Source organism: Diabrotica undecimpunctata, chromosome 7 (assembly GCF_040954645.1).
Source record: "Diabrotica undecimpunctata isolate CICGRU chromosome 7, icDiaUnde3, whole genome shotgun sequence".
Taxonomy (NCBI): domain Eukaryota; kingdom Metazoa; phylum Arthropoda; class Insecta; order Coleoptera; family Chrysomelidae; genus Diabrotica; species Diabrotica undecimpunctata.
Window position 1 is genome coordinate 99,282,190 of NC_092809.1, and position 25,467 is coordinate 99,307,656.

The following is a 25,467-nucleotide window of genomic DNA, read 5'->3' on the forward strand; positions in this document are numbered from 1 at the left end:
ACAAGTTTCGCAGTCTACAGTTAGCAAAATTGAAAAGAAGTTTCGTTATACTGGACATGTAAACAATATTGAAAAACCAGGTAGAAATGTTAAATTTACTGATAAAAAAAAGTTAGATCCACTTCTAGAGATTGAGGAAAATCCGCATAAGACAACGTGTAAGTAAATCATCTATTTTGAGAGTTTTGCATAAAGAAAAATACCATCCTTGCAAAGTTCAGTTGGTTCAGGATTTCAATGAAGATGATCCTGATAGAAGACAAGAATTCTGTGAAATGATGATCGACAGAATGAACGCAGATTTGCAGTTCATAAACAAAATAGTTTTTTCTGATGAAGCGGAGAAAATCGTCACTTAGTGTGTGAGACTCACACACAATATCATAAAAAAGTTAACGTTTGGGTTGGTATCATTAACAATAAAATGATCGGTCCTTATTTGTTTGAAGGCACAGTTGATGGTGAGGTTTATCTAGATTTTTTTATTAACTTTTTGGTGCCTACATTATGAAGATTTTTTCCTGATGTTATCATCCAAATGAGATTGATCGATCTATTTACTACCAACAAGACGGAGCTCCAAGTATTCGACTCCTGTCGATTACTTCTTATGAGGTTATTTAAAATCTAAAGTATATGTTAATAGACTAAACAGTATTGCTGATTTAAAAGTTAAGCTAACGGAAGAAATTAATAAAATAACCCCCGAGGTCGTACAAAATGTTTTGTTTGGAGAATTCCAAAATTGCCTCGGTTATTGTCAAGAAGTGAATGGTAGTCATTTTGGACATATATTTTAATTGTAAAGTACATTGAAAAATACATTCTAAATATTATGTGACATTATTATCTTCATTAAACCTAAAGTTTTGTGATAGAGACAATTATCAAAATTTTACATCCTAAAAATCAATTTTCTCAGTTATGATTGCACCAAACTTAAAAAACTTTATATGGCTGAACAGAGGACTAAAATCCCTTTCTAACAAGGTGCCATTCGACCCCCTTTGTTATTTAAAATTTTCGAAGGGGCACTTATAATTCAAAGGGAGTGCTGGAAGGGTATAATATGTTCATACTGTAAATTGTCTATGTAACAATAAAAATCAACCTGTTTCAGGATTTTTTCACATAGTGCATAATAACGCTAAAAATGAATTTATTGGTATATATACATATAATAAAGGTAGAAGGTATCGACATAGCTCACAACAAAGGAAAAAAACTATTCTAGAAAAGCGAGATATAAGAATAATAGAAAACTTATATTATAACCAGACGGCGCTCATAAAAATAGATAACACACAATCGGAGAACCTCAAAACTAAAAGAGGGATGCGGCAAGGGTGCATTCTCTCCCCGTTACTATTTAACATACTCGCAAGTTATTATGCAAGAAGTTAGTGAGTTATCCCTGTAAGTATGCGGAGTGAGCGATCTTCGCGCCATTCCAACAATGGAACTCGAAAAAGGCAATTTTACCTCTCGTTGTCGGAAACATACAACATAAAAATGCTTAGCATTAATTTTTATGAGCTGAAGTAAACTTACTATTGAAAACTTCTTTAGTTAAAAAAAAAGAAGAATAATTATGAGTAATGGAAGTGTTTCTTCCTTAATTTTGAGTAAAACTTTCCAATTGTAAGTACTAGTCTACTAACGACGATAAAATTTCAAAAATAAACATTTAAACATTTATTTTAGACTTGTTTCTGACAGTCTAAATTTTGGTGGATGCTTTAGTTTAACCTTAGAAATTCGTCAAATACTGTCACTAAGAAACTTATATTACTGGTTGCATAACGAGCAGGGGCGATCATTTTTGGGATTAAAAAACACTTATAAATAATAGAGAGTTATTGAAATTTTATTACAGGATTAAAGTACAAAATAAAAGTTATTGCTATCATGTTAAAGAAATCTTTTATTTTGACAAATGACATTAAATATTGTTGTATAGTATAAAAATAACCTATAAATGCCTATAAGATTCTATGCGTTACTTATATACCTAATCCTAGATTAAAAATTAAAATACGAGTATTGAAAAAAGTAAAACGTTGAATTTAATTTAATTGTTATTTAAAAATTCTATAATATATAATATTCATATTACAATTTGGAAGAACCATTAGATATAGCTAGTTTAGCTGGCGCAAATGATGAAGAAATAGAGTTGTTACTTATGAATATTATCGGCATACAGTAAAAGAATAATCATGAAGTTTACTAATTAAGAATAATAATAATACTAAAAACGATGTTTATTAAATAAAACAGAGCATACAACAAATTTGATCAAATAATATATAAGCGTTGTGAAGTTAGAATAGACGTCTTTCTACACGTAATTTGACAGGTTACGTCAAAATAATGGTAACTTACATCCCTGCATTAAATTTAATACAAACGGCCTGTATATAGGACGCAAAACTGCGCATGCGTATTGCTCTTATTACAGGACGATATAAAACACCTCTTCAATAACTCTAATATCTCGAGGTTATGTGAATTATCGTGGAGTTTTGCTCTAAAAATGCGTTTAATAATATTTAGCGGAAAAATTACCGGCAAATAACCTTTATGATTACTAAAAATCATGTTAATTATGTTAACCTTCAATCGGTATGCTGGAGTCAAAGAAGACCTAACAATTTAAGGCCTTTGCCATTGTTTAAATAGCCTTTGCTCTCGGAGTATAAGTTAGAGCTCCGCGTTACGGTTTTACCACAGAATACACCACCCAACAAGAAGCGAAAGCTTTGTCGGTACCTTTGATGTTCGTAGGCCAGAAATTTCGGAGAGAGAATGATAGTTGCACTGTAAGTAAGAAAAATAATGAGTAAGTCTGTCAAAACAGTAGTAAAGTTATAGTTACAGTGAGAAAGAAAGTAATTATTAAAACTAATGTTTTTTGTGTAGATCTGTTTGGTAGGAATTGTATTTTTGACTGTAAAATTTAATATAACCCATATATCAATTCTGTACTGATAAGTAAAAAGGTCTTAAGTCAAAAATATCGATAAAGATATCGAAAGATTAAACAAATTAACGTACTAAAAGTATTTTAGTACGTTAAAAAACCGATAAAAAACGATTGAATTTGAGAGTTAATTTCAAAATAGAAATGAAAATCAGTCGATTTCTATTACTTTTACGATTTTTTTATTGTATTAAAATATGTATATGTATATACAAAAATGTGTAACAGTATTACTCTTTTTTTACTATACTAAAAATCTAGAATAAGAATCCGCCATGTTCTAAACTATTTAGAACATGGCGGATTCTCACAGAAATTTGGATTGCTAAAAAGCCCTTCGTTTCGCTTCTTGTTGGGTGGTGTATTCTGTGGTTTCACATATTCGCCTAGAACACTTTGCTTTGCAGTTTTTGTAGTATAGCGACCATACCATTAACGTTGTATTTTAGTTGAAGTACTTACCTGAGATACTATTTAAGATAAGTAGTTATCTGATGTAAGTGATGATGGGGGGAAATATCATCAAGTGATACGATGGGACATGCCAAACTTGAAGAGATAGGTTTGAATTATCTCTGCAGATTTTTAATTATCTCTCCATTCATAATTCTCTTACTTATTGATTCCCAAGTTTTTATATAGCTTACCTTTTGTGATTGTGAATGGACCCCAATTTTACTTTAAATAAGTTTTTGTGACGTTTCTATTTCCACATGGAAGTATTTCTCAGATTAGAAAACATTGGACTTGTTATTTTCAGATGAAGCTAGGTTTTGTCCCTACCCTGATTCAAGAAAAGTGAGAGTTTGGAGAGGACCTGATCAACAAGAGAAACTCAGGCATGTACAGGGTGTTCTCCATATAGTGATCTACAAGTTATGATATGGACTGGAATAATTTTTCATCATCGAACTGTTCCCGTTTTTGTGGAAAGCAGTTTGAATCAATATCAATATACTGATGGTATCTTGTAACCTGTTGCCCTTCCATTTTCCACTGCTGCAGGTTCTGATTTGCGTTACATGCAGTATAATGCAAGACCAAAGACTGCAGCCACAGTAGGAGATTGGTTTTATAATGAAGTATGAGGTACTTTTACCGTATCCAGCACAATCGCCAGATCTTAATCCCATCGAGAATATATGGGATATGCTTCAGATACCGATTGCTCCACATCTGCACAATATTCATAATATACAAGGTATTGTAAGATCTTACACAGGAATTGATCCTATTACCTCAAAACGAAATTGGTTATTTAATTTTAAGCATGCCAAGGCGGTGTCAAGCTGTAATTAATGCTACTGGAGGAAATATATCTTATTTAACACATTTGTTGTGTTACATCTCATCACAATGACCAACCACTACACTCCCTCAGGTGGGTCAGGATTGAAGGGAGAGATGTTAAAAATGTCCATTTTAAACTTTTGTTTGATTATTTTATCATAGAGAAATCATATTACACTGAAATTAAGATAAATTAATTGCTGACTAATCCATTATAACGGTATATCACTTTTTAAAATCCAATTAAAATTAATGTATATATGAGAAAAAAACTTTGTCTTCCTTAGACATTTTTCATGTTTCTAGCTTCAGAACAAGGTTTATGTAGCTTTTAAAAGTTTCCGTATAAAAATTAATACTAGTTGATTCTACAGTTCTGTCTTTTTACATATAGAAATGGCCATAGTATCCCAGGTTTGCCAGTCGCAATTCTTCTTACTTGTTTTAGCATTTCTTTTTTTTAGTGTAAACTATAAAAGAGTGGGATAACTAAAATAAAACATTTCTGTCTACTAAAGTTATATTTATTCTTTCAGATAATCAGTAACATCAACATTTTGTAAATATATAGATACTTCTGAACAACTATTTTTTTTCTACTTATTTTGATTCAAGTTTCACAATTATTTAAATTCGCTAATTAAAAATTAACTATCTAATACTGAAAACAAGACAAATTTTACTGGCGTATATATTAAGTAAATTCAATAAAATGATATGCATTATTATGGATTCTTAAAATAAAAGTGAGTTGGGGAAGTATATAATAATTTTCGTTGTAAATTATGGATACAACACAGAACAAAGTAAATTCTTTATTTAATCAAATGAAATAAAACAGTGAAGGAGCATTTTTTATGCCGTAATAGAATCGCATCTTTAAGATCCTGTAACACCAACTTAAAGCCCTATACTCCCGAATGTGTAATAAAGGGTTTTCTGTATAAACGCTTTTTTAATCTGAAATTAGAATTGATATTTTCTGTTGGTTAGGCCTCGTTCATACGAATAATTTATGAGTTCCGTTAAAAAATAGTTGAAATTAAACAAATGGTTATTCGAGAATTTGTTCACACGTCAGCACTTTTAAACACTTAGCTTTTACCTAAAGTTGTGTTGGACTTCATTATATCGCATTTCTGCACCGACTGTGCATTAATGTGCCGAATACACTGCCACAAACTGTCCTTTTAAATACGCTCGTTATTCATGGGATGCACCCAGAAAATCTACTTTTTTCGCTTTCTTGTAGTACATATTGCTTTTTCTAGAAATTGGGCTGTTTATTTAAGACAGTCTGAAGAGAAATTGTATATCACTCATAATCCATCGCTAATCATGATGAAGTTTTGTCACACAGGTTTTACAAGTACTTTTTAGCGGCATTGTCTAAAATAGAGGATATGGCTAATACTTTGCGGATGCGCCACTGACTTAATGCCGAGCTTCCAATCGTTTCGTCGGTGGGAGAAATTTACTCAAGGTTGACGCAGCCGGCTGCAGTAATTGGTGCTTGCTGTATCAACAAACATACATCAGAAAGGTTTAATAAGTGTCAACGTAAAATTTTTATGCAAAAGTTGTGAGAACGAAACACAGTTTTTTGATAATGTGCTTCATGTACTTGTGAACAAATTGGCGCCACAGAAGATGTTTTACAAGAAAATGTTACATTGATCACCAGTTTCTTGTGCAAAGTAAATTTGTGCAATTTCATCGCAGATGTATGGAGCCTCTGGAAAGTTTTCAGTGAATTATTTAAAGATTTTACTTGTACTATGAGGTATTATTCCTTAATAGTCAGCGAAGCAAATGTAATATGTAAATGGCTCGAAGGTAAATTTTCGAGAGAAGAAAATAACAACTGAACATAAATTTGGAAAATTAAATCTGAGTTGGATAATAGTAATCTTTATAATATTGTTTTATAATAATTGATATGTTTTCTTCTATTTTCCCTAACACTACTTAAGGTACAGTAAAGAGTGTCACCAATACTGACACCAGACACCAAAACGGGGAGACTAGAGCTAGAGAGAAATATAAAATAAAATTTAAGCGTGGTTTTGAGCAAGTTGTTTTATGTTTGATATAACGTTATATCGTTATATTCATATTTTGTTATTAGATTAATATGAATGATTGATATTCAATTGTACTAAAGCTTTATACAGCGTACCTCAAAATTAACGCTGATAGTTTTGGGATTTTTTTTTCTGGCAAATCGAAAGTTAAGAATGAAAAATTGTCTGACTAACTTATTGAGTTACTCTAAGGCATTACCAAAGATGCTGAAAGAAACGAGGTACAGGCGACAAAATTTTTTTAGGCGTGTAATCTACGAGGGCGGTACGACAGTACTTAGCCTCACCGTCCGGTGATGCCACTATAGCAAGAGGAAGTCGGTCGTTTTTAGAAAAATGATAAAAGAACAATATCAGTCAGTGAATTGATTCTTGATTTTGTAATGGAAATCGCACTGCAAATGAAAGAGCGCTTGGATGCTATGTATGGTGACTCATCTCCTTCGATGGAGGCCGTCAAAAATTGGTTTAACGAGTTTCATCGTGGTTGCACATCGGTTTATGATGAGTCACGTCTAGATGCACCGAAAATGGATACCACAGTGACAAAAGTCCACGATCTGGTATTGGCAGACCGCCGATTGAAGGTGCGTGACATAGCTGAGACAGTAGGCATCTTAACAGGCTGTGTAGGTCATATCCTGCATGGCATTTGGGACATAAGACAGCGTTTGCTCACTCCCGACAACAAGCGCAACCGTGAGACTACTTCAGAACAATGTTTGACACTGTTTAAGCGCAATCCGAAGGAGTTACAGTCGAAACATGGATCCACTGGAACACACCAGAGACCAATGAATAGTCGAAATAGTGGACTTAACTCGGAGAACGTGCTCCGAAGAAGGCAAAGACTTTCCTATAGTTCGAGAAGGTGATGGCCACCATTTACTGGAATTCACAAGGGGGGCAAATTGCAGGAAAAACGGCCACATTTGGAGAAGAAATAAGTGCTTTTCGAACAATGTACCGGCTCACACCTCCGCTGTCGCCATGGCCAAATTGGTCGATTGGCGCTACGAACTGCTGCCCCATCCGTTTTCTGACTGGTTAAAGAAGTTGGAACATCGCTTGGTCAAGGGTATCGAGCTAAAAGGAGGTTCCGTTGAGAAATAAATCGCCAATTTTTCAACATTTTCGTTTTTCTTTTGCAGGCTAAGTATTTATAGGACCGCCCTCGTATTAATCGTGTCACACAAGTTTCCTGCAAATAACAGAAACGAAAAAAGTTTTAAAAAAAGCAACAACTTGCATTATTTCACGGCATGTTTTCGATTAAGTGCTTTTGCTTAGGCCAGGCGTCAGCTGTCATTTTTTTTTTTTTTTAATAAATGACTCATATCAGAAAATAGACCGGTAAAGATAAATCTTAAAAGAACGGTGGTGAAATTTAAATTATGATGTACGATGATAAATTTAAATATTAACATATTTGGGGAAAATCTAGGTGTGGCAATGATCACATCAAAATCAGGGAGCAGGGGTTATAGCACGTTCAATATCAAAATGATAATTATACCATATAAATTATAGTCGAGTGTCAAGATCCTGCAAAGATAAGGTTGTAAAACCAATAAAGATATGATTGGAGGCGGCTAGACAAAACGAGGGATCAATATGATAGAAGTATAAGATAGAAATATCTCAAGAAATGTAATCAGAAGAGTCAACACCGTATAGGAGTACGAGCAAAGGAAATCATTATGTACCTCAATAATAGCTGAATATATTTTATTTTAATTGTGGCGATAAGCGGTGTGTTTAGAAAATTCTTAAATATTTTTAAACACCGGTCCTAATTTTCTATCATCAATTTTGAGATACCCAGTATGATCTATTGACTTAAGAGAAATTTGCTTTTGATTTATTTATTGGGAAAGACATAATATAAATTGGTAGAAAACATATCCAAAAATGGGTAATGTGGTTAATATACATTTAAATAAAGTATCATATAATTTTCAGTATTTGTCATGTTTGGGTCAAAAATAAAGTAATAATTCGAACTCTAAATATATATGTTTTAAAATGAAAGCAAATATTCCTAATTCTAATCTTAAAACTATTGTATATTACTACATGCTCAATAAAATCTGTCCAATTTCCATTAGATAAAGTCTCAATAAATCTTTCTGTAATTTAGTAATAAAATAAAATAAGCCTCTAGTGTTTTATCAAAAACAGTTTAATAAAGTTTTACCTACTCAACACCTAGAGCTTATTTTTACACCGAATGGACCTACATCAACCCTGATATTTTTGGGGAAAAATTTTGGAGTTGTTCATTCAAAGGCTCTTTACAAAAAGAAAATCCATCTACTTCATAATGGGAAATAAACCAGTGCTAAAACTTTCAAGGAGGTAGGGCAATCAGGACAAAGATTATAATGCATCAAGAATTCTTAACACCCTCATAGATGAAAAGACAAGCCCTCTAATGCACTACCTACTGTGAAAGTTTTTTCAGTAGTTCTCACGATATTTTGTTGCGCCACCAAGAAAAAAGAACAAGTGGCGACTCAAAATCTGTGAACTTGAAAACTGGCGCGAAAAGTGTGAAATAAAGAAAAAAGAATGAAAAAGGTCCAAATAAAGTATTGTAAGCTGGCTGCGTGTTACAGTCATGGTTGTTGGGGTTGACGTTCTTCGATTTCAAAAGTCCGAACTTCATTAAAAGTGCGCAAGCCATCACAGAGTAGCCGTAGTAGAAAAGGAAGCTCGGTACAACAGATTTAGGCAAATTCTTCTCTATATCGTCTACGGCAAAGTTGTTGTTAAAGTGTAATAGAAATGAATGAAGTAAAAGGTGAGGAATCTGATTGTGAGATGATTTACGAGGGGTAGGTAGAGTGGAAAAGAAATGTTGAGGAAAAATTCTGGAAGGTAAAGGATTGGAAGAAAGGAGATGGGAAAGGGTACGGTTAGCTGTGCACTCACACAGCTCGCCCGGACACCCTCAGCTTGGAAAACGACAGAAGAACGCGTACACGAGATCGTAGTTCTTGATACTGCATTGCTGAACATCTCGTCTTTGCCAGTCGGCCAGTTGGTTGAGGAAAAGTAGCTCCTTTGATGTGTCCTTTGTTGGTGACAACTAAAATGATAAAACAATTATTAGACACTTCTTTTACTACTATTACTATTATTCGCATAAAACTTTTGACATAAACATTATTTAGGTCAAACCGGCAACAGGTGTATGTACTCAAAAAACTTAGTATAAGTGTCTAATATAGTATAGTGTGTAAATTTTTATTAAAATCAGCTAAGTAATTTCAGCATGTCACATCCCATCTTCATTGCTCCGTCTTATAGGAGCTTATAAATACCTCATGGAAGTTGTTGTCAACATAAAAAACATTAAAAGGAAAATGCCTCTGTCGTAGGGATGAAACCCCTCTAAAAAGTTCTAAAAATCACATTTAAAAAGTATATATATATATATATATATATATATATATATATATATATATATATATATATATATATATATATATATATATATATATATAATGTCATATTAAGTGAAAGAGAATTAAAAAAGTAAACCAAAATAAAATATAAATGGTGTCCCATATAAAAAACATAAGTTGGTATTATATCTTCTTAATGTGACTGCCAAAATTTTGTGTGCCACTGAACCCTTACATAATAATATCTATGTAATGTTCCAATAAAGTTTTTTAAAATTTTGGGGAGCTATTGATGATTTGATTGAGCAATCGTTCATTATCATCAACCTGTATGCGTTCACTGCTGGACATAGGTCTCCCTCAGCTCTTTACATCTGTCTCTGTCTTGTGCGGCTTGCATCCAGTTATTGCTAACACGCTTCAGGTTGACAGTCCATCTAGTTGATGGGCGTCCTCTACTCCGTATTGCTTCTTGTGGTCTCCACTCGACAAAACGTTTTGTCCATCGGTTGTCTGATAATCGAACGACGTGTCCTGTCCAATTCCATTTTAGCGACACGATTTTTTCGATGACGTCTGCTGTTTTTGTTCTACGACGTATTTCTTCGTTTGGGATTCGGTCTCTCAGATAGACACCCAACATCTAGCGCTCCATAGCCCTTTGAGTCACGAGCATCTTAGTCACTACCTTTTTTGTGAGTGTTAATATTTTCTCTCCATAATTGAGTACAGGTAACATACATTGGTAGTTTTGAGGCATATGGGTAGATCCGATTTAAATACATAGTTTAATTTACCAAACGCTGCCCAGGTTGATCCTGTGCGACGTGGGAGCTCACATGTCTGGTTATCTCTGCCAACCGAATTTTATATCCTAAGTACTTATACGATGTAGTCTGCACAATATCCCTTCCATCAACAGCAATATTTCGTTTTAGCACCAGATTAGTCATTATTTGCGTCTTGTTCATATTAATATTTAGTCCGACCTCCAAGGAAGGGTGATATAATTTTTCAAACATGATTCTCTCCATTTATGTTGATACCATGCTCGTTCAGATGTGCCTTCTTACAAGTATGTTCTAAAAGCGTCGTGAATAGCTTTGGACACACGGTGTCTCCTTGTCGTACTCCTCGCTGTATACAAAATTCGCTATCTTATTCGAATCTTACGCTAGCTGGGTCATTTTGGTAGATATACAGGGTGATTCATTAATGTGAGGAAGCTCAGTAGATCTGTTATAGTAAAAAATTACAAAAAAAAGTTATTGACAAAAATTGTAGGCAGCTTTATACTCCACATTTTAAAATTAGTTATAATCTTACAGGGTCTTCCATAAGATGGTGGCAGACCAAACTTATGTTTTTTTAAATGGAACACCCTGTATATTATTTTAAATTTGAAATCTGCTTCACTTACACATCACAACAATGTAAAGTTTTATTATACCGGGTATTTAAAAAGTTATAACCAATATTACCTGAAAATCGTATCAAGTTTAACTCCCTGTATAATTAAAAAGGAGTACAGGAACATTGATCTGTTGCAACCATAGTTTTTTAATAATTATTAAAAATTATAAAACATATTCGTTTTCATAATATTCGTTAAATCAAATACAGGGTAAGTCAAAATGCAAGTACATTATTTTCTTGGTAATTTTAAATAGACCACCCTGTATTTTATATCAATATTGAAAAGTACTAATATCGTACTTCAAATTTTATGAAGTACTTCCTATACCTAAAGTTATCAGTTTTCTAGATATTTTTATTTTTCCATCAAAGTATTAATTTGGTAGATATTTTCACGTTTACCAATAATTATTATTGTGAGTTGGCCATGACTGATTAGTCAGAAACTGACGGTCTGACATTATTGTTTATTAATTCAGTATTGGGGTACACCGTAAATTAGCAACAATTATTATTTAGTAATTCAGTAATTAATTCAATTTAAATTAGCAATAATGAATTTTACTACTGATGAAATGGTAGATATGATCTGGATATTGGGGGAATGCAATAAAAATTCATTGCTATCAGCTAGAATTTATCAAGAACGGTTTCTAGATAGGCGGCAACCTAGACAAGATACATTTGAAAAATTGAAAGATCGATTTAACCGCACTGGTTCAGTGAATTATGAAAAACATGAACAACAAAAACTAGTGTGACAGAGGAAAACGAAATGAGTGTGTTGATGGCAGTTACAGAAAACCCACACACAAGTATAAGGAGTATTTCCAATGAACAAGAATTTAGTTACTACTCTGTTCAAAACATTCTATCTAAAAACAAGATGCACCCTTATCATATTCAAAATCACCAAGAATTAAATAATGATGATTTTCAGAAACGAATAGTATTTTGTGAATGGGCCTTAGAAAAAATTAATGAACAGAGAGATTTTTTTGATTATGTCCTATTTGGTGATGAAGTTACACATTCCATCGAAACGGTTCTGTTAATAGGCATAACTTTCACTACTATTCAACAAGTAATCCATACCACATAGTCAAACAAGATGGTCTCTAAATGTGTGGGGAGGTATCGTCGGTAACCATGTAGTATGACCATATTTTTTTGAAGATAACTTAAATAGTGAGATTTATTTAGATTTTATCGTAAATCAGTTATCGATATTATTAGAAGAAGTTCCACTTAATATACGTGAACAAATGTGGTTTCTACATGTCTGTGCTCCTGCGCACCACAACGAATTAGTACGTGGTGAACTTAATGATCAGTTTGGTGAAAGATGGATCGGAAGGGATGGACCGGTAAGGTGGCCCCCAAGGTCACCAGAATTCAATAAAATGGACTCATTTTTTTGGGGTCACGTTAAGAACCAAGTATGTATATAAAATACCTCCAACAACAAGGGATGATATAAAAAATAGAATCCGAATTGCATTTCAAAATATTTCTTTACGAATGCTTAGTAGTGTAAGTAACTCTTTCAATGACCGCTTTCAAGTATGCATAGATGTTTTGGAAGGTCATTTTGAACACCTTACTTAAGTAAGATAAGTTACAATTACTGTTGTTTTTTATTTTTCTGCGTTGTTATTTTTTTTTAATTTTCCGTCGGTTATTTTTTATAAATTTTATTTGAAATAGATTGTTTTCTTTTATGTGTCGTTATTTCGTTACTGAATTAATAAACAATAATGTCAAACTGTCAGTTTCTGACAAATCAATCATGGCCAACTCACAATAATTATGGTAAACGTTAAAGTATCTACCAAATTAATACTTTGATGGAACAATAAAAATATCTAGAAAATTGATAACTTTAGGTATAGGGAGTACTTCATAAAATTTGAAGTACGATATTAGTACTGTTCGATAGTGATATAAAATACAGGGTGTTCCATTAAAAAAAAAACATAAGTTTGGTCTGCCACCATCTTATGGAACACCCTGTAAGATTGTAACTAATTTTAAAATGTGGAGTTTAAAGCTTCCTACAATTTTTGCCAATAATTTTTTTTTATAATTTTTACTATAACAGATCTACTGTGCTTCCTCACACTAATCAATCACCCTGTATTTGATTATGTTAGTGTAGCGATGGTCTATCGGTATTCTGTCAATGCTTTTAACATTTTCTGATAGCTTATGGTATCGAATGCTTTCTCGTAGTCCACAAATATCAGTGTAAATGGTTTGTTGAATTCTGCAGACTTCTCTATCAGGTTCTTTATCACTAGTAAGTGGTCGTTAGTTCTGTATCGAGATCTAAATCCATCTTGTTCTCTAAGCTGATGGAAGTCTAATTTAGCGTCTTTTTTTAATAATTTTGTGAAAAGTTTAGATATGTGTAAAAGCAAACTGATAGGACGGTAGTTTCTTAGATCTGTTATGTCTCCTTGCTTGTATAATAAAATAATGCCTGCATTGTTCCATTGAGGAGTCTTTCCTTGGTAGATGCATTCGGTAAAAAGCTTGGAAAAAACCCTGATTAACTTTATTTCCACCTAGTTTGATCGTTTCGATCACTACTCCGTTATCGCCACGGAATTTGTTATTTTTCATTTCTAAAAGTACCGTTTTGATTTCGTATGGAGTTATTTCTGCCATTAATTCTGATCCCGGGTTTGTGATTTTTGGCAGGGGCTGATCTTGCCTTTTGTCGATGCTCTCATACATTTCGCGATAAAAGGATTCGACAACCTCAAGGATTTTGGTTCTATCAGTAGTAATGTTTCCATCTTTGTTTTTTATTTTGTACATATTTTTGTTGCCTATGTTGTTCGTATTTCGCCTCAAAACTTTTACACTTTTGTTTTCTTAAATTATTTTAATTATTTCTCTTGTATTGTTTTCTCTTACGTCTTTTCGGATTGACCGGTGGATATCTTTATTTAATCTCTTCGTTACAATTACTACATTTACTCTTCGAGCAATCCATACTTTAACGAAAAAAGAAGTCATGACATCTTAAATACTTTTTTTCTATTTCCTCTAGTTTTCGGTATACACGGCAAAACATACCAATTTGGGACACTCTGTATAAGTCATACAGTCTTTTTCCAATTTAAACATTTTTCGGTTATTTTAAGATCAAAGAGATGTAAATAAACTCACTAAATACTTTTTTATTCACAAAAAATGATCAGTTCATTTTATGACAATAATTAAAAAAGTGTGCATTGTCAAGTGTGAATTAAAGAGAGGCCCATATAACGATTTCGCCTCTTCAGCATGGAAAGGAGGTCAAGGAGGGCAAAAAACTTAAAATCATTAAACCGATAACCCTAAAGTACGTGGTAAAATTAACTGATTAAACTTTTTAAATTAGCATAGGAAGTTAGTACGTTTAACACGAGTAATATCATTAAAATTTTGTTTTAATTCAAACTGAGATTATTAATAATTATATGACCTTAGATTTATCTTTTTTATATTCTTCACCATCATTTTTATTACTAAAGAGTAGACAAAAAGCTGGGGTCAGGCTTATCACACTTTATGTCTAGAAAATAGATTGTATGAGATTAATGATCAAATAAAGAATCACCATAACACTTCTTTCTCTACCGTGTCGAGTTGTAAAGTTGATATACATTTTATCCCAGTTCTTATATATCTTATATACGTCATTAACCTTGCGTCAGTAATACCTGACCAGAAACAGTACATATAGGCCAGTAAAGAAAAACGAAATAGCTAAAAAAATGTATACAGGTTTTTAAATTTTCTAAAAGGTATATGAGTTTACAACAGTTGTTCCAGTGTGTATATGTGGTTTATGCATGATCTTCCTGCCGTGAAGCCTGCCTGATCCTCCCCGATTTTACCTTTTATCGCTTGCTGTATCTTTTCTCACAGTATCTTCTTAAAAAAATCATTTTTTACCTATAAAACGTTTCTTATACATTTTTAGAAAAAAAAAAATGGTTTAAATAAAAGTTGTAGATCTTAAAAAGTTCTTTAATTTGAGAGTTTCTAATCCCCATTTGGGAATCAAGTTGTTTTTTTGTATCAGTTGGCAGCGGTTATCATAAATTTCAAGATAAATCACTTTGTGTCAACTACAATAATTCTATTTAGATAGTGAGTGGAGGTATTTTACTTACTGTGTATAATTTTTCGAATAAACAAAGCACAAAGTAGAAATTGTATGGTTAAGTTGTTTAGAGAAATATTACTATTTTAATAGTATTTGATTTCGTATTGTTTTTAGCTTTAAATTAATTTTAGGCATGTTTAGTCAGTTATCACATTTGCAAAACACACCGGACTGTACTAGGATTTTTAGCGCTATACCCATTTGGGGCTCGTGACTAATGCTGTGTATTTTTTTACGTATAACATTCTGTAATAATACATTTCGATTTTAGTATATTTATGCTCTAATAATATTGACTATAAATAATATAATAATAGGTTTCAATGAATGGTTTTTGCAGACGTTTATTTTTTGTTTTCAGAAATGTGTACCAGGCGATTTTATACATTAGCTGAATTAAAGGATTTTATAAATGACCCCCATTTCTTGAATGACGATGAAGATGATGGAATTTATATTGTTGAATTGCCACCTGATAACGTCGATGATGTGTCTGATGTTGAAGAAATAGATGACGACATACTAGAAGACACGTGCCCTAAAGATGTAGTGAAACACATTCAGCTGCTATACATAATGAATCATTATCACCGATAAACAAGACACCTGATGAGATTCCTTATAAGACTCAAAACGAAATTCCACAGAACCGTCAAAAGAAAACTGAAGCTCGGAAACTTAAACCAAACTCAGATTGGCAAAAATGTAGGTCAGACTTTGGTGATAATACGGATATTGTACAAGCTAAAGAACAGATAAGGCAGTCGCTAAAGGGAAAAACTCCTGTAGAGGTGTTCAAGATGCTATTTGATGACGACATTATAATGTGATATAGTAAAACAATCTATCACATATGCTGGACTTTATGATTTTTACTAACAGACTAACAGACATGACTTTACGTTCTCGGTGGATTGTCTAAGAAAGTTTCTGGGATTTTTTATGCTTACAGGCTATCACTCGTTACCTCAAGAAGAAATGTATTGGAAACAGAACGTTATTTTTATTTAGAAATAAAAAGAAATTTACATTTCAATGATAATGCTTGTCTAAATAAAAAGTCACGTAAATCAGATTTTAAAATTAGTCCGTTGATTAAAATGAATCAACAATATTTGAAATTTGGCAAATTTTCAAAAAATATAAGTATTGATGAACAGATGGTCTGATACTATGGGCATCATTATTTTAAACAATTTATTCGGGTAAAGCCAATTCGGTTTGGCTTCAAACAGTGGACAATGTGTTGCACCGAAAGTGGGTATTGTTTTCATACCGAATTAAACACTGAAAAAAGCCACCGGCACAATGAGATCTAACAGAATAAACAATTGTCCGCTGAAGTCAGAAACTGACTTGAAGAAGGAAGACCAAGGTGCCATAGATTATAGATTTGTTACTAAAAATGAAGTGTTTGGTGTCATATAGAAAGACAATAAATGTGTTCAATTAGTAAAGATCCTATAGGTCATTTTTTGGAAAGGACCAACCAAGGAAAACAGAGAAAATGCAATATGTAAGACTAATGTAAGAAAACGATGCATCAAATATAATGTCGGATTACATATAGAATGTATGGTAAAATGGCATTCGTAAATATATTGAGTTCAGTGTAAATTAATGCCTATCTTCAATAAAATATGTTTTTGATAATTAACCGTTTTTTTAATGGCACCTGCCACGATCCCCATTTGGGACACTCAAAAAAAAACACAAAAATTGACAAAATGCCAATTTTTAAATTTCATTCAATCATATCAACCATATATCTTTTTAGACAAAAAGCAAACTTTTAACAAAAAAAAAACAGAAAAAAAAGTTGGCAGTGAATAAGTTCATTGCTATATTCCAGACCTACTTGACAGGGAGGATAAGTTAATTATTACTGAATATTTTCTGCAAAAATCCGAATGCCACCTCTCACACCCACCTAAAAACAGATCCGCCCTGGGCTAATTATCGTATACTAAAAGAAATACTTCATTAACGATTCCACTTAGATATCGGAAGCAGTTTTTTGATAGTCGAAACATTAATAAACAATATATTTCACAATTGTTGTGGTATTTTTCCTACATTTGAATTAATTTCCAAAAATTTCTTAAAATAAAATCTCTTATCAAAAAATGTATAATTTAGATTAATTCAACTTTATTCGTGATAAATATAGAATATATCAAAATTGAGCAATGCCTCCATAAATGTCAATTTGTCAGATAACTCATCTAAATAAACAATTAAAGATTTTAAAAACTAACTTTATTCTAAATAATCAAATTAATTGTATTGTTATATTCTACATAATATCATTGTCAAATATTAGTTATTTAAATGGGAGGCACATGGACAAATGAGGAGACAAAGTCAAAATATTTTGGATTTGGAATAGAGAGCAGAGAGGCATTATTTGCTTTTAATATCTTACGGCGATGTCTAGAATTAAACCAAGACATTTTTGCCTGATTTCTGGATTAAGTTGTTAATGCAGTAAATGATAAACCAATTATGCAATTACTGAAAAATAACAACATTGACAGTACACAAGAAATATATCAGTAATAAACAATCTTTAATACGGACAAAACATTCATCATCATCATAAGCCGTTTTTCGTCTACTGCTGAACATAGGCATCCCGTAAATAATTCCATTACAAAACATTAAAATAAATACAAAGTGATGTACCAAACAACAGGGTTGTGCGTTGTAGACAACATTGTCAATTGCCTGGAACTAGGAAGAATTAAGAGAGTACATAGTACCTTTACACTACACACTCACTGCTATTCATGAAGCTCACAAGAAGATATACCCAGATAATTTTATTAATAGTAAAATATACGAAAACATATTTTACAGCTTGAACATCAGTATAAAGAAACCTAAGAAAGACAGTTGCATCAGTTGCTTTAATAAAGTCCTCGTAGACATACCGTCTCAGGACTTGCAACTTAATGTAGAGTCATATGTCGCTATGTTACCAATCCAACGGTAACTTTACCATCTTCATTTTAAACAAGACATAATGTAAACTAAATTTCATTTAGTAATTCTTAAAGGGTTTTTACCCCCATATTTAGTGGCTACATTCATGTATTAAGCTGACACTGATGATGGAATACTTATTCCGAAAACGTTTTGTCTATTTAACATAGCCCGACTGGGTTTTTTATATACCTTTTTATAAAGGATTTTATTAAAAAAATTTTTAATATATGGTATACAGCCAACTACAGGAACTTAGTTTCCTTGTGGATGATAAGAAAGACACATCCAGTACATTAATATGTGCAAGAATGAGGACATCCTCATTCTTGCACAGTAAGATCATCCATCGACGTAAGAAGAGGGAATACGAACAGAATACTCTCAATGAGATACAAAGTTTATTCGATAAAAATGAAACGAGGAAATACTACAAATTCTTAAATAATAGCCGTCGAGAATTTAAACCACGATTAACAATTTGTAAACACGCTAACGGTAAAATTCTACATGATAAAAACTCAGTTTTTAACAGATGGGCACAACATTTTAGCGAACATCTAAATATAAACTATATTGAAGGAGGTTACAACATAGACAATCAACAAAATCTACAACGTTAACTACACAGTGAAGACCCAACAAGAGAAGTTTCAAATGCCATCCTAAAACTCAAAGACAATAAAGCCCCAGAAATCGATGAAATCTGTTCGGAAATGTATAAAAAAGGAGGTGATCAACTTTTTGCAGCAATCCATAAACTAATAGTATTTATATGGCAAAATGAATTGGTACCAGAAGAGTGGCTAAAGGGAATAATATAATTATGTCCGTTGCATAATAAGGGTGACCAACTGAAGTGTAAGAACTATAGAGGCATTACTCTTTCAGCATCTGCGTATAAAATCTTCGGCAATTTATTGTTTGAAAGACTTACAACATTTTACAAAGGATATTTTTGGTCAATATCAATGCGGATTTACTGCTGGAAAGTCAACAACACATCAAATTCAAGCATTTAGGCAGATTCTAGAAAAGTCACTAGAATATAACATAGATACACATAATCTCTTCGTCAACTTCAAAGCAGCCTATGACAGTGTGAAAAGAACTGCATATATATACTGCAGTTATACTGCATATATAACTTAAATAATGCAATGATAGACTTTGAGGTCCCACGTAAGTTAGTTAAGTTGACCCAACTAACAATGCAAAACGTAAACTCATGCGTTAGAATTGAAGGAGAAAACTTTACTTTCTTTAACATTAATAATGGTCTAAAACAGGGGGACGCGCTGGCGTGTCTCCTCTTTAATATTGCCGTGGAAAAGGCAATCACACAATTAAATATTAGAATGAATGGAAGTATTTTTAATAGATCGACGCAAATTCTTGCATTCGCCGACGATATAGTTATAGTGGGCAGAAGTATGAGAGACATGGTGCAGTGTTTTACAATGCTTGCGGACGCGGCAAGTGAATTAGGACTTGTGGTAAACGAGGAAAAAACCAAATATATGTTGGTTTTTAAAAACCCCCGAAACATCCAACAGAAAATTCAAATTAACAACTATACCTTTGACCAAGTCAACGAATTCACATATCTTGGATCTCTGATAAACGCAACAAAAACGACAAGCGACGAAATAAAAAGACGTATAGCAATAGCAAACAGAACTGTTCACGGTATCCAGAAACATTTAAAAAATAAAAATATAAAACGTGCAGTAAAGCTCAATATATACAAGACCTTAATAAGACGTGTTTATATATATATATATATATATATATATATATATATATATATATATATATATATATTATTGTGATATTTAAAGTCTTGGTGCGCCAAGCAATAATTAGCTAATTAATTTTTTTGATTAATTAAAATTATTTAAATGATATGATTATGACTATCACAATTTTTAATTCTTTTATCTCAGGGTTAAATTCGTGCTTCAATATCTATGCTATTACATGTGAAAGGTAAGGTCCAGAGAATACCTGAATAATAAAAAAACATATGATCTAACACTATATATTGAAATAAAAATAATGAAATAATTCACACTCAAAAGTTTTCAATAAACAAATCTCATATAAGGATTCTCAAAATTTTGTTCTCCGTACGTGAACAATCAAAATTAATGGTACAAACAATATTAATTGAAAACTCAAAATTCCTAACTATTATAACTCTCCTAATCAAAATATTTATATCCTTTCTAAATTACGTGTAAAAATTGTGTTATCAATAAAAGAAAAAAACTGCAGAAAACAAAAATATCTCTCTCTGATGATGAGTGGTCCAAATCCTTGTTCCTTGTAGACTGTATTATCTCCTCTCAACCGCTCCCTATGTAATCAGCAATCTTACAACAGATTGTTGCAAGTATATCGTCTTTAATGATCTCCTTCAAAAGCACAAATCATTCAAATTATGATAGCCTTTCTCCTCTCGATAAACTGAATCTCTCGTTGGCCCGAGTGAAAAATGACTCTTGGAATATCTTCTCTTTACGATAAACTGAATCTCTCGTTGGCCTGAACAGTGACTCTTGGAATATAAGTAGAGAAATATGACTTACAATATTTTGCTGCTTCAGCTTCTGTCAGATACACTAACTCCACAAAAACTCACTAACATTCAACATTACTGCTTGCTACATTTCAGGAACCGCCAGAGAACAATCCCTGTTCCTCTTACAGATTTGGAAAACCAACTGACTCTATCTTTTCTCTCTCCTCCTTCTCGCTAAACTTTTTCCTACATACTTATCCCACCTTTTTCAATCTCCGCCAATCACAACTCGTCACAATTCCCCCATTTTTTCATTTCGATAACAAACAAATTTTTACCTATACTTATAAATTTCCTAAAACTTATTTACAAATAATATTTTTCTCGATTTTACATATCATAACAAATCCCCGCCATTTGATCTGCCGAAAACTCTTTGTTAAAATTTTAAAATGACAAAAGTTTTCTAGGATCAAATTATTTCACTATGTTATTAAAATCTATTCATGATATTGATAGATGTCGTGAATGTTAAAAATACCCCGTATATTTCCTGTCTCTATGTGCGCTAATTCATAACTATTTACCCCATTTTCCGTATTGACCCTATATGGACCTTCAAATATCGGCATCAATTTAGCACAAATACCATTTTGTAAATTCGACACCCTTAGTGCCTTCACTAAGACTTTATCTCCTTTCTGGAATTTGATCGGCCTTCTTCTTCGGGTTCTTTCTTGTCTTTGGAGATATTTCTCTCCACTTCGTCTCAATCTTCTTTGAACCAACTCGATCACTTCTTCGTATTGTCTGGGGGCGGTGTCTTCCCACGGTCTTGTAGGCATTGTTCCTTTCATTATATATAAAGGCGTCTCTTTGGTAACCGTATTTGGAGCACAATTCAAATAGGTCTCGATCTCAAACACTTTTCTGTCCCAATGTCGATGATGTTCTTCCGCGGCAATTCGTAGAAATTTTGTGACTTCTTGTATAAAACGCTCCGATGGGTTGCTCTGTGGATGACGGATGCTTATAAATTTTGTATCGATGCCCCTCTCTCTTAATTCCCTTTTAAAACGTTCGTTCCTAAAATATGTCGCATTGTCCAATAAAATATTGTCTGGTCTTCCCACCGTTTCTATAAAATTGTCTATTTTCCTAAGTATTTCAATTCCTTTTGTGGTTCTGCATGCGTACAATTTAACATATTTTGAGAAAAGATCCACCATAACTAATATGTGTTTATTCCTTTGAGTTGTTGGTATCAAATCGCTCAACATATCAATAGCAACAATATCCAGTTTCTTCCGAGCTACGACGTTTTTTGTGACGTTTTCATTTTTAAAGTTCCTACTTTTACCCTTTTGGCATGTCACACAATTTCGAGTCACCTCTTTGGCTATTGTATAGTCCTGTCGACAAATGTAGTTCTCCCTGAACATAAGCCACACCTTTCTACTTCCAATATGTCCGTTGTCACAGTGTAACTTTAAAAAAACTTCTTTTGCCATTTGCTCCGTGATTACATAGAGTTCTTTACCATCGACCCTCTTAAAATATAGGTTATTTTCTTGTTCAGCCCTTTGCTTTTCTCTTTCATTCAATTCTTCCTGATTTTCCCTGATTTTGGCCAAAGAAAATAAGCCTGCTTCTTCTCTCATTATGTTCATGCCTACGTGGAGAGTTTTGTGATCCTCTTTGCGGAATTGTTCATCTCTCGTCAACGCATCAGCCAGAATATTGTCCGTTCCTTTGATATATTTAAATTCAAAATCATATTCTTGGAGTAAAAGAATGCCCCTATGAATTCTATTATTTACCAACCTATTTCTCATTATGTGTATCAACGCTGCATGGTCCGTTTCAATGGTGAATCTTGCCCCAAGTAGGTAAAAACGTAATTTGTTTACACAAAATAACACACTGGCAAACTCTAATTCAGTAACGCTGTATTTTCTCTCATACGTTTTGGTTACACGTGAAACAAAACATATTGGCACCTCTATATCGTCTTGTATCTGTGATAACACCCCTACAAATTTTTTTATGGAAGCATCGGTCCTGAGAATGAAAGGTTGCTCATATCTTGGGTGGTGCACTCTTACAGCTGTGGAAAACGCTCCTTTTAAATTTGTGAAAGCGATTTCTTGTTCCGTTCCCCATTTCCATCTGACATTTTTCTTAAGTAATGCTATTAGCGGTATTTCTTTTGCACTGAGGTCTGGTATCAGCTTTTTGAAATAGTTTACCATTCCTAAAAATCCCCGCAAAGTTCTATTTGTTGTATCAGTTCTTTCTTTATCCCCTCAACACATCCTCTAATTTCCTGTTCATAGTTTTCCAGACGCTGCTCTATATTGCTCATTGTTTGTTTTGTTTCCCGTTGGTTTTCTTCCATTTTTAGTGATGTTTCTTGTTGATTTCTATCCATTTTATTTGATGTTTCATTTTGGTTTTTCTCTATTGTTTGTTTTGTTTCTTCCATTTTTTGTGACTGGAGTTGCATTAGTTGTAATATTTTATCTATTCCTGATAGTTCTTTTCTCTCCTCAACTATTGTCACATTTCCTTCATTATCCGATACTTCTTCCAAAATTGTTTCATCTTCTCTGTTATCCTCCTTCCTTTCCTGCATTTTACTTTGTCTCCTTGTGACAGACATGTTGTTACTTTTTGTTATTGTTTTTGTCCCCGCCAAATGTGAAATTTTACAACACTCTATATGTTTCAGAACACGACAATATTTCTCCCCAAATGTATTAAATTTTCACGACAAATATCAAATATGCAATCAGTAAAATTCAAATAATTCAAAATAAATATCAAATGTACGATTGGTAAACAAAATAAAATCAAATAATTCAATAGCAGTAAATATCCACTAACTACGATCAATCAATAAATCAAATTTATATTCCCTGGAAAAATTGTCAAAATACTTTCAAATTCAAATTCCCTCAATGTTATATGTTTTTATCTCTGGATCACCTGTACTTATTCCAGATCTCTTTCCCTTCCTTCAAATGTAAAGCTGCGATATTTTCAAGCCCCACGTTTTGGAAGCCAGTTATTGTGATATTTAAAGTCTTGGTGCGCCAAGCAATAATTAGCTAATTAATTTTTTTGATTAATTAAAATTATTTAAATGATATGATTATGACTCTATCACAATTTTTAATTCTTTTATCTCAGGGTTAAATTCGTGCTTCAATATCTATGCTATTACATGTGAAAGGTAAGGTCCAGAGAATACCTGAATAATAAAAAAACATATGATCTAACACTATATATTGAAATAAAAATAATGAAATAATTCACACTCAAAAGTTTTCAATAAACAAATCTCATATAAGGATTCTCAAAATTTTGTTCTCCGTACGTGAACAATCAAAATTAATGGTACAAACAATATTAATTGAAAACTCAAAATTCCTAACTATTATAACTCTCCTAATCAAAATATTTATATCCTTTCTAAATTACGTGTAAAAATTGTGTTATCAATAAAAGAAAAAAACTGCAGAAAACAAAAATATCTCTCTCTGATGATGAGTGGTCCAAATCCTTGTTCCTTGTAGACTGTATTATCTCCTCTCAACCGCTCCCTATGTAATCAGCAATCTTACAACAGATTGTTGCAAGTATATCGTCTTTAATGATCTCCTTCAAAAGCACAAATCATTCAAATTATGATAGCCTTTCTCCTCTCGATAAACTGAATCTCTCGTTGGCCCGAGTGAAAAATGACTCTTGGAATATCTTCTCTTTACGATAAACTGAATCTCTCGTTGGCCTGAACAGTGACTCTTGGAATATAAGTAGAGAAATATGACTTACAATATTTTGCTGCTTCAGCTTCTGTCAGATACACTAACTCCACAAAAACTCACTAACATTCAACATTACTGCTTGCTACATTTCAGGAACCGCCAGAGAACAATCCCTGTTCCTCTTACAGATTTGGAAAACCAACTGACTCTATCTTTTCTCTCTCCTCCTTCTCGCTAAACTTTTTCCTACATACTTATCCCACCTTTTTCAATCTCCGCCAATCACAACTCGTCACAATTCCCCCATTTTTTCATTTCGATAACAAACAAATTTTTACCTATACTTATAAATTTCCTAAAACTTATTTACAAATAATATTTTTCTCGATTTTACATATCATAACAATATATATATATATATATATATATATATATATATATATATATATATATATATATATATATATATATATTGGGTCTGAAACGTGGACCTTATTTTAAAATTATGAAAGACTTCTTGGTATTTTTGAGAGAGAAATTCTTAGAAAGATTTTTGGGGCCGTAAATGAAAATGGGCTATGGCGTCGAAGATACAACTTTGAACTATATCAGTTATACACCGATCCAGATATTGTAAAATTCGTTAAAGTGCAGAGACTTAGATCGGCTGGACACATCGCTAGGATGTCAGATCACGATACACGAAGAGATTAATAATTTCAAAACCAGAGGGCACAAGAAGTAGAGGACGACCACGAAGGCGATGAATTGATGATTTGGAAGAAGATCTACAGATTTTAAGGGTCGGAAGATGGAGGAAAGTTGACAGGAATCGACAGAAGT

The 25,467-nt window shown here is 32.7% G+C and overlaps 1 protein-coding gene across 2 annotated transcripts in view; it reads right to left on the reverse strand.

The window, feature by feature from the left end:
* Positions 1-4,766: 4,766 nt before the first annotated feature.
* Positions 4,767-25,467, reverse strand: part of SamDC (S-adenosylmethionine decarboxylase) — a 102,085-nt gene continuing 81,384 nt past the window's right edge. For both annotated transcript variants that reach the window (XM_072537859.1, XM_072537860.1), the window contains one exon: positions 4,767-9,448. In XM_072537859.1, the coding sequence (XP_072393960.1) occupies positions 9,311-9,448 (138 nt within the window). In that variant the 3' untranslated portion in view covers positions 4,767-9,310. The remainder of the gene's footprint in view (positions 9,449-25,467) is intronic.